The sequence below is a fragment of the Sinocyclocheilus grahami genome, unplaced genomic scaffold (assembly GCF_001515645.1).
Source record: "Sinocyclocheilus grahami isolate Dianchi unplaced genomic scaffold, SAMN03320097.WGS_v1.1 scaffold1054.1, whole genome shotgun sequence".
Lineage (NCBI taxonomy): Eukaryota > Metazoa > Chordata > Actinopteri > Cypriniformes > Cyprinidae > Sinocyclocheilus > Sinocyclocheilus grahami.
Window position 1 is genome coordinate 364,669 of NW_015506233.1, and position 11,601 is coordinate 376,269.

Here is an 11,601-nt window from a genome sequence, read left to right on the forward strand (position 1 = left end):
ACACAGTAGTGTATATATATAATCTCAATAGTTAAATATGTACATGTGTTAATAATATCTATATGATGATTTTTTTAAATATGGTATTATATGTAGCAACCATATATGTCAACAATATATGTTTTATTTATATAAGAAGCTTTATTAAAAGAACATATACACAAAAATCTGGATGTTTATATATGTTTTTGTAATAAATGTTTTAAATACATGTCTGTCATGGGCATAACTTCCTGTCTGTCTATACTGTCATATCGCAATAAAGGCAAAAGGCAAAACACCATTGTAAATAAATGAATACAAAAATTCAATAAAACAATACATGTCCATCGTTTATATTTACTTATATAATACCAAATGTATTGACAAGTTTTAGGAAGGTTGTACATGTACATGTCCAAAAATGTATCACTCACACATAAACACATATTTGTGTGGGCTAGATACATATGTTAATATATAAAATTGTTCCAATTTCTAATTTCATATATGTTTTGGTAACACTTTATTTTGATGGTCCTTTTTGAACATTCTGGTGACAATAATAATAGTGTCGCACCCACATGTCTACTAACTCTCATCAGAGTATTAGTAGACTGTCTGCTTAATATCTGCTAATTCTTTATTTTGAGGGTCTATCGACAGACATTCTGCTGACTATAAGTAACTTTGCAAGTACATGTCAACTTATTCTAACCCTAACCCTACCAGTCTACTAATACTATACCAATACTCTAATGAAAGTTAGTAAACATGTAAGTGCAACGTTACTTATAGTCAACAGAATGGGTTAAAGGGACCATCAAAATAAAGTGGAACCTATGTTTTTTTATATATTCATATATAAACATATATTTCAGATATGTTTCAAATATGTTTTACTTCAATATATGCCAATATATTTCATATATGGAAATTTAATATATGAACGTCTTACATTTGCGTATGGGATATATTTAAAATTTGTGTCCTCATTAGCAACACGTTTGCTTTAGTCCAAACCCATATTTTATCCAAAGACACGGTTAGATCTGAGTAATGCGGATTACATACAGCAGATAAAGGTACTCTGGAGTTAAAAATAACAAACCGCAGATAAAGGACATGATATGAGGTGGCATAACAATGGATGGGTAATCCGGCAAAGCTAACTCATGAGACAGCTGCTTAAGTAAGCAGCTGTTAAGTAAGTTACTGTCTATAGTCCCATGTTGGATCCAACACAAACCACCAGACTGGTGTGACATGCATCAGGATGTTCCTCCCAGACTCACAGTCTCATGTACATCTCAGAGAGATCAGTGGAGACACACACACACACACACACACACAATTAATGCTGGAATCTGACTTTAAGTGTTTTATCTTAAGCGCCTGCTTTTCCAGCATGCAGACATACATGCATGGCTGAGCAAAGCATGCCAAAATTAGCCATGGGAGGTAGGCGATGCTCCATGTGTAGTCATGAATGATAGTGTCTCTGCTCTCTCGAGTAGCTCCTATCTAACTCTGATAATACTCAAGAGTCAAGGTATTTTGAGCTGCCTTTTTTAAGGCTTATGGCATAAAGTTGACCGGCTTGAGTGATGTACTATTCCTGTATGATTAACATTTACACACATTATAATTGCAATCTAAGTGTGAGTCATTGTTGCCGCAACAGCGAATATAATTATGTTGTATTATGGTTTGACCGTTAATGTAAAATACGAAATCAGCTACTCTAGTTAAAATTGAGTTTTTACAATTTAGTTGAACAATTGAATAACTGATAACAAAGCAGAATTTGAGTAAAAGAGATTGTATTGAAAGATAAATTTATTAAATGGCTTACGTTCAAGCAATTCATTCAATTCAATTCGTTTATAGATTTTAATAAATGAATCAAAGGACAATTACTGAATAATATCCCCATGAATTACAATAAGAAAAAAATAAAATAAAATAACACTATCAACACTCTGGGCCTTCTGTGGCAATTCTGGGAAGGGTGTCTTGCCCCAAGGGTCTAATATTATCTTTTTACTTCAAAACGAATACATATTTTAATCCACAAATCTAAAGACATGAATGCTGATGGAGCAAATCCATCAATAAACAAACAGACACAAAAAAAGTTTGATATTCAACACTGTCAAGACAATGTCAAGGGGGAAAAAACACCCTATTCTTCAAAAGTGCAGCCATGAATAGGTAAGTATTATGATGTTACAACATTTATGAAAAAGTTATGGTTGGCAAACTTTGTTTTAAAGTCAAGAAAGCCAAGATAGTTCTATGTGGAAAATTGACCAGAAAAAAACAAATGCATATACTCACCGCTGCTTTGTAGATATCGTTCATTGTATGTCACCTGTATGTCACTAGTGGAGAGCAGAACACAGTGCTAAATGAGCTTTATAGCAGGAGCAGGACAGCCTGTTCCCTCCTGCCCCGCTGAGTATGGGACGTCCATCACAGTCACTTGAGCATGATAAAACAACTATGTGGTCATGATGGGGGTTCAGTCAAAAATGGAAGGGCAAACTATCAGCAAACTAATCTAATCCTTGTTACTGTGCAAAGAAATTTACTTGCATACATATTTAATATACCAGGAAGGTAAAGTAAAGTAAAGTAAAGTAAAGTAAAATGGGTCTATGTGTCATTTGTAGCCATTTCTCTACCATGTATTCAGGAGTGACACAGAGACAAAGGCATCACTAAATGCACAATATGCACTATACTAAATATAGTAACTGCATCAGTTCAGCGGAACAACTCCAGTGTTAAAGACAAAAGAGAAACACTGGCAAACTGGATGCACATATGAACACTCTCACACATACACAATAGTCAAGTCAAGTCAAGTCACCTTTATTTATATAGCGCTTTTAACAATACAATATTGTGTCAAAGCAAACACTCTCACACATACACAATAGTCAAGTCAAGTCGTCACCTTTATTTATATAGCGCTTTTAACAATACAGATTGTGACAAAGCAACTGAACAGCATTAATTAGGAAAATAGTGTCAATAATGCAAAGTGACAATAGTAAACACTCATTTTTCAGTTAAAGACAGTTCATCATTGAATTCAGTGATGTCAACATCCAGCTCAGTTCAGTTTAAATAATATCTTTGCAATCAAGTCAACGATAACGCTGGAAATGAAGTGTCCCCAACTAAGCAAGCCAGAGGCGACAGCGGCAAGGAACCAAAACTCCATCGGTGACAGAATGGAGAAAAAAACCTTGAGAGAAACCAGGCTCAGTCGGGGGGCCAGTTCTCCTCTGACCAGACGAACCAGCAGTACGGATAGTAAATAGTAAATGATAACATACAGACAGCATCATAATAGACAGTAGATAAAAGACTGTTTTATATATATATATATATATATGGTGATGGAAAAAAAAGAGATGGAAGCAAAACTCTCACTAAAGTATTGTTCACAAATGTATTGCAAAATCATTGAAATATAGTTTGTCCACGACCAGGTTATTTAGACTGAACTGCTCATCTGGCTTTCAGGGTCAATTTTAAGTTCATGCCTCAAGGACACATTGTGGAGAACACAGTAGGCAAGCATAATTGGCTGATTTTAATGATAATAAAGCTATAAATTGAGACATAACCACTGACCTTTTAATAATCCAGTTGTGTGCTCCACAATGCTTGAGCTTGCTTGAGCATAGACTGTATGAGCTGTATCTACAACGCATTTCTTTGACAGTTTTCAGCAGATGCTGTAGCCTCTAGAGCACAGGTAAGATAGTTCCTTGCATTCGTCCCATAATTTGCACAACTGATTACTCACCAAAACACATTGTTCCTCACATTTCACATATATAATCAAATCAATGGAAATTTGACCCCAGGAGTCTAAACTGATCGTCAATTTCACATATTTACATTTACAACAACACACAAATAAAAGCACATTGCTGTACAAATGATACTTTCTGTGCACTCTGAAGGGGGCAGTAGATTGAAATACTTCCTCTGACATGTAGAAGATATGCAGCAGAGCCATAATATGAAGACAGGAAGTGAGCTTTTATTAGAGCACTGCACACTGGCTAACAGAAACAATGGTTGAGTGAGGAGCCTTGGATAGTCACTGAGAGACTGAGCTAGTTCCCACCCTTTTGCCTTCTGCTCCTCCCCTTCTGCTGGCTCTATTAAGCTCCCCAGCTCCACCTCAGGCTGCCCAGTCTACAGCTAGGCCTAGGTGCTCAGATCCCACAGCTCCATCTCTGAGCCCAGGACTCCACCTCTCCACCTTGACCCTAAGACCACCTTGACTCATCTCTCCGGATCTGCCTTGGTCAGGCGCCAACCTGGTTCCACCGCGAGCTTCCCGGCCTCTGGCTACACCCTCTTTTGAGGCATCAGGTCAGGCCTACAGGAAAGGGTGTGCTGTCACGGTTGAACTCAGTTCTCCTTCACACTCTTCACTCTACTGATCACCTGCCTGTCAATCAAGGACTGCACCAAGCCCACATTCTCTGTCTGATCTCGTACATGTTAATGTTAATTTTGATTGTTAGACTCATGAGTCTATAACCGTTATTTGTTTTGTATTTACCTGTGTTGCTAACGCGTGTTCAGTTCTTCACCCTCTGCACTTGAGGACCAACAGCACAAGACCACGGTAACCAGATGAGTCCTCTGCACCTGTGTTGCAGCCTGGAATTAAACTACATCATCCTGGTGTCATCTGGCCCCCCGACTGAGCCTGGTTTCTCCCAAGGTTTTTTCTCCATTCTGTAACCGATGGAGTTTTGGTTTCTTTGGCTTGCTTAGTTGGGGACTCTTGACTGATTGCACAGACACTATTGAAGAGAGCTGAACTGATGATGACTGAATCATCAATGAACTGACTTTAGCTGAAAATGGCTCTTTGATATTGTCTTCTTGCATTACTGACAAACTATTTTCCTGTTTTACACTGTAAAGCTGCTTTGACACAGTCTGTATTGTATAAAGCGCTATACAAATAAAGGTGACTTGACTCGACTTGACTTGAGTTCATCCTCTGCCTCTGCCTAGTTATCACCATTACAGAAATTAATTTGATTAAGCTAATGAGCATCTCTACAGAAGACAAAAGTGTCATCATCTAGCTCAATTCAGTTCAAGTTTTGTTCTCATCCAAAAGTATAAGCACAGTCAAATTGAAAATAGTACAGAATATTGTCAAGACTGCTTATTACGAGTGACTTTCAGTAGATTTGGACAGCATCGATTGTGTTATTTTTTTACTTATTTCTAGAAAACAGGGGCCTCATTTATAAAATGTGCATACGCACAGATTTGATCTTAGAGTGTGCGTACGCTAAAATCCACGGCAATGTTCATATTTATAAAAACGGTCTTTGACATGGAAAAGTACTTACCGTCACGTCAGGGTCTGAGCAGACGTACGCACTTTTCCTTGTGGCAAAGTCGGAGTACTGCAGCTATTTAAGCTGCAATAATAATAAAAGCGGTGTACGTGCAAGCACCGAATTCATCATAAACAACAAAGATGCAGTGTAAGAGATTAATTGTGCAGTGTAGTCAGATTTTTTATTAACGGGAGTTTTTGAGAGATTAAACTGACCTTTTTAGTAGCCTAATGTTAAGAGTTCTTTACTCGCTTTCTGTACACGGTGTATTCCAAGGGTTTTATTTTTATTTTTTTTTACAAGAGAACTTGCGAAGTCTTGATTTACTACTAATGCGTAAATTAGAAAAAAAAAATGCAGAAACGCATCTCGACTGTTTTGTCTGTGCAGCCGATAAGAATAGGCCTATGTCGCGCAATAACGGTTTTAATATATTCTATTCAATAACATTGTTAACTGTTTTTATTTATAACATCTGGTGCTTTGCTTCTGTGAAAATGAATAGAGACATCAGCCTTAAACTTTGTTTTTGTCATTTACATCAGTTAGGATTTTTATAAAATACACTATATATTTTTGTGTCAGTACATTAATGGCACATTTGAGCAGCATTAGTAAACTGTGTAAATATAAAGAAATGCCAAATCACATGCAGGTTTTTTCAGACCGGAGACCATAATCGTGTAATAATATATTTTATGATGATATGAAACGTCCAATTTTTCTTTCAATAATGTTTTTTTTTAAGTTTTGCAAGAATTTCGTGATATTAAACTTTTTATTAGTTGTCATAACAATTGATTTTAAAAGTAGGATGGCTCACTTTTTATAAGATGACTGAAATTTTTACTTGAATTTGTTTATTCTTACATTTGGAAACCTAATTGTTTTATAATTACTATTATTATTATTATTTCTGTTGTTTCTAGAAGTAGTAATTTTGATAATAGTCAACTGAAAAAATATAACAACACACACAGTTTGTCCACAGAATAATTACACATTATTAAATAAAAAGCGTCCAGCACGAACCTCTCCCTCCGCCAACAGGACCTCAATTTCAGATTCAGTAAAGTTTTTTTACTTCTTCTATCTTTGTGCTCATCATTCTCAAGCATAGAAATTCGGATATTGGCGTGTGATCTTTTATATGGTAATGATATTAATTAGGGGGCGTTTACAAGGCGGAGATCTGACACCAGTCAGCAACGCACAATTTCAAGATCCTTTGCAATTTATAAATGTCACATCTGATAACAAGATGGCGCTGCAAATGGCAGCCAGGACGCTGAGCTCCGCGATTCTTCTATGGTTTTTGTTTGTTTGTTCTGTGTTTTGTCATTCTTCTTCTATAAGTACAGATTTGAAAAGGATTGTCTACCACCACCCATCCGCTCTGATCTGCACTTCACACCTTCACCTACCACCCCTGTAACCCCCCCCCCCCCCCCCCCCCCCCCCCGACCTTCTCTCAGACAAACTCACCCAGCTCTCCGTGCCCACCTCCATCTGTCAGTGGATCACCAGCATCCTGACAGACAGGCAGCAGCTAGTGAGGCTGGGCAAACTCACATCCAGGACTATCACCATCAGCACTGGGGCCCCCAGGGATATGTACTCTCCCCAGTGCTCTTCTCTCACTACACGAATGACTGCACCTCTAAAGACCCCTCTGTCAAGCTCCTGAAGTTCGCAGACGACACTACAGTCATCGGCCAAGGATGGAGACGAGTCTGCTTACAGACAGGAGGTTAAAGAGCTGGCTGTCTGGTGCAGTCTTAACAACCTGGAGCTTAGCACGCTCAAAACTGTGGAGATGATCGTGGACTTCAATTTTTCTTTTTTTTATTATATTAGCGTTATATTACATCCCTACTGTGTTATTCCTATGTACTGTATGTCTGCACTATCATGTTTGTCTGCACTATGTTTGTACTTTCTTCTACACTGGAAGCTCCTGTCGTCAAGTCAAATTCCTTGTGTGTGTAAACATACTTGGTAATAAAGCTCTTCTGATTCTGATCTGGAAGAGAGGCGTACGCACGTGTTTCTGTGCGCACGTTCGTTTTCTCTGAATCGCACTAACGCACTTTTGAGAAATGATCTTAGAACAAATTTAGGACGGTTTATACACAACATTTTATAGATGAGGCCCCAGGTGTGTATTTAGGCTTGTTATTGGTTGTTCAATAACAACCGTTCTCCCCTTTCTCATTGAAATTGTGCTGTTATTTATGATAGAACAACATGTATTTAAAGATTACATCAATTTTTTTTAGAAGGTTAAAAAAAATTGTAATGCAAAAAATGTAATGTAGCATCTTTATGTCATTACATTGCTGCTTGCAAGACAATCAGTCAGTGCACATAGACTTGTAAAAACATATTTAGCCAGAGATATCTTGATAGCCAGGGAAAATAAAGTGTCTGGAGTTTACATGCTTTATTAGTTTTTGTGGACAATAAAATCACCATTTTGAATTAAGAGCATGATGAGATGCCGGGAGAGTTGGATGACTTTTTTGAAAAGGGCTAGAAACGGTTCAAGGAATGAAAATGAACAGAAACTGGAACAAGCTCCCTTTCAAAGGGTGTATAGGGATGCCTTATGCAGTCTTTGTGATGTGCATATGCCCCTTCCCTCTAAAACCATAGGGGCACATTTTTGGGCTTGTTTTTCCAGACCAGGTTGCTTATTCTGGACTCTTTTTTTTTAATAGATCACTTATTTCCCTAGAAAAACCTGGCAACAATGTTAGTGTACTGTATGTTTTGTCACTCAGTGAGCAGTAGTGTTAATGCTGAAATTTTTTGTTTTTTGCATGTGTTATACTAACTATAAAAAGTATTTTAAACATACAAAACAATCAAGAGTTAATGTTACCCACTTTCAACAAGTCCCTAGTTTTGTAATATTTTGGCAAAGTTTGGTAGATTTTATGTAATTCCTTTAGTTCAGTATGTCATTGCTGTGAAATATAGGTAGTCTATAAGCATCTATAGGTTTGTTTTTAGTGATAAATTTTATCACTGCATGAAATTGCTATTCACAGCTGAATTCAGTTTAACAAAAGAATTATTGTTTTCAGTGAAACATTTTCACTGATGACATTTAGATTTTTCCTTCCCATGGGGAACACACTTTTTCAAAGTTCTTCAACATAGTCATGTAATGCTTTTATAGTGAGCCCAGTGCCATGAACACATCATATAGTCTGAATGTCAGTATGTGTGTGGTCTCATGCTACGGCTCCATCAGCTTGTTTGAATGAGGGATTACAGGAAGAGTAGCTCAAGACACTTTTATCTCTCCACAAATTATTGGTCACAGAGCATGTGCTCTAGCTGCAGCTCTGGCTCACATTCATAATGTTGCACTGCACCTAAAATGAGACTGCAGCCACATTATTACCTCCAGCCTGAGCACCTCCACTCGGGGGCTTGACTCTTCCAGTCCAGCGTATCACAGTCAACAGCCATTCACCCTCATGCCCTCCTTTTGTGTGACTCTAAGATCGCCAGAAAATAGACCCTCTCCTGGCAACAAGGGGAATGGGGGTGTGCCCCTAGTTAGAAATCGCAGTACGGGGGTACCTAGATCGGACCGAAAGGGAACTTTAGCATCTGCGATTAAAGGGGCAGGGGCTCGAGACATCTCCAAAAATATATATTAGGCTACTTCGCAGAAACTGAAGAATCTAGTTAAATCAGCCATGATATGATTATTGGTATGATATGATGTGTATGCTCAGGACTGCAGTTTTTTTTTACAGTCCTGTTCCGCATGAACATACTATGTAATTATTATAACAGTTACAATAACTGGGTATTAACTGAACCTACCCCTAAACATAACCTTAACCCTAACCCATGTAGTTCCCTTTCGAAAGGGAACTCGTGCTCCGTCCCCTAGAGGGCGCTATGGGGAATGCCTCAGGCATGGCCAGTGTCTGAGGAGTGAGTCTAATCATGACAATTGAAATTGGCATGCAGCAGCCTATGACGTTCTTACTTTCGTGACCACTAGTATTAAAGGGCACCTGTGAAACATGTCATCCTCTTTCTTGTCTTCAGGGGACCATCTGTTTCAGTGTGTCTAATAGGCAATAGAAAGATGGCTAGTACCAGCACTAAGGAGTTCAAAAAGTGTGTTCATCAGTGTCAGTGTTTCCTGACACCTGATGGCACACATGAGATGTGTGTGATGTGCATGGGTGAGGAGCATGCACGCTCAGTCCTTGAGGGGCCAGTTTGCGTGCATTGCGAGCGCTTTCCATTGAAGAAACTTTGCTCTCGTCTGTCCCTTTTCTTGAGGGAATCAGGACAGCCATCTGTACCTCAAGGCTCAGGACCTGCTGCTGCTGAGGCCGGTAGAAAGCTGCAATTGTGGGGTTCACAGATGAAGCTCACCGACGAGTTTGAGAAAGGTATGAGCATTACTCGATTGTCGGCAGCTGACGAGAGCGAACTGCTGGATGATGACGTATTGTCTCTCTCATCATCTGATCCAGCAGCAAGTCCACTCCTTGCCTTAAGCCAAGATGAGCAGGAAGAGGCTGCTATGAGTGAGGATTCCTCTGCGGACTCGCAGCCCGCTTGCCTTGCATATGACGAGCTGTTGGACGTTATGTTTCGTGGAATTAATTTTTTTTCAAGCTAATTATACTGATGTGGAGGGGATGCGGGAATATGGTTATGCATTTATGCGTAAGGCATCTGCATTAAAGACCCTGACTCTGCCAACTAAGCCCGTGATGTGCATGGGTGAGGAGCATGCACGCTCAGTCCTTGAGGGGCCAGTTTGCGTGCATTGCGAGCGCTTTCCATTGAAGAAACTTCGCTCTCGTCTGTCCCTTTTCTTGAGGGAATCAGGACAGCCATCTGTACCTCAAGGCTCAGGACCTGCTGCTGCTGAGGCCGGTAGAAAGCTGCAATTGTGGGGTTCACAGATGAAGCTCACCGACGAGTTTGAGAAAGGTATGAGCATTACTCGATTGTCGGCAGCTGACGAGAGCGAACTGCTGGATGATGACGTATTGTCTCTCTCATCATCTGATCCAGCAGCAAGTCCACTCCTTGCCTTAAGCCAAGATGAGCAGGAAGAGGCTGCTATGAGTGAGGATTCCTCTGCGGACTCGCAGCCCGCTTGCCTTGCATATGACGAGCTGTTGGACGTTATGTTTCGTGGAATTAATTTTTTTTCAAGCTAATTATACTGATGTGGAGGGGATGCGGGAATATGGTTATGCATTTATGCGTAAGGCATCTGCATTAAAGACCCTGACTCTGCCAACTAAGCCGCTGCATGTTACATCACGGCTGAATGGTAGAGCATATGCGGCAGCGGGTCAGGTTGGGGTGGCTATGCACACGATGGCCATGTTGCAGGCCTACCAGGCTGATTTGCTGAAGGACCTGGACCAGGGTCAGGGGCTCCCCTGAGGCGGTGGAGGAGCTGCGCTGTACCACAGATTTGTCTCTCCTTGCCACAAACAAACTGCTGCCACGATCGGTAGATCCATGGCGGCCATGGTGGCTACGAAGAGTCACCTCTTGGTAAACCTGGCTGACATCAGGGAGAAAGAGAAAAACATTTGGAGCATCTGTTGAGACAGTGGTCAGGAAGGTTTGGGAGGCGAAGGTACATTCCGCAAGCTTTTAAAACTTTTAACAGCGCTGGTCCAGATCCATGCCTCAAGCTGCTAGGGGGGCTGGTCTGTCCAGGTCTAAGGACTGGAGAATAGACCAGAAGGGCAGCACCACCTCTCATGCTCCCCCTCCTTCGAGTGGTAGAGCATGGAGGAGGAGGAAGGTAGGAGAAGAAATCTGAGGGAAATAATATAGAGTAATCGCTCTTGGGTCCTTGAGGTGAAGCATCATCTGCCTACTTCCCTTCCCCTCTCTCCCCTTTCCATCTCCTGACTGAGGTTATGTATGGCTTTGGCCACAATTTAAACTTGGCCCTGAACTGAACCAATGATGTTTCTGGCAGCATGCTTTTGTTCCATCATCTGCCTCACTGATGGTTCAATGAAGAAAAAATAAATAAATAAATGGGGGGGCCGGTTGTGAATGTGTTGGTGATGTGAATGGCATACTAAGTAGTAGGCTCTGAGTGAGCCTCTATAGTTACTGTTTGCTATGTTGGAACTTCTTATTTCAGAATGATATCTTAACTGTAAAAAAAGAGGAAGTTGTAGGCTCTCTGTTAGCCTCGTTTCAAAAT

General features: G+C 40.0%; 1 protein-coding gene across 1 annotated transcript in view; it reads right to left on the reverse strand.

Moving 5' to 3' along the window:
* The window catches only part of LOC107566179 (troponin C, slow skeletal and cardiac muscles), a 6,759-nt gene extending 4,416 nt beyond the window's left edge, over positions 1 to 2,343 (reverse strand). The window contains exon 1 of the mRNA XM_016251557.1: positions 2,320 to 2,343. Within this exon, the coding sequence (XP_016107043.1) occupies positions 2,320 to 2,343 (24 nt within the window). The remainder of the gene's footprint in view (positions 1 to 2,319) is intronic.
* Positions 2,344 to 11,601: the final 9,258 nt, after the last annotated feature.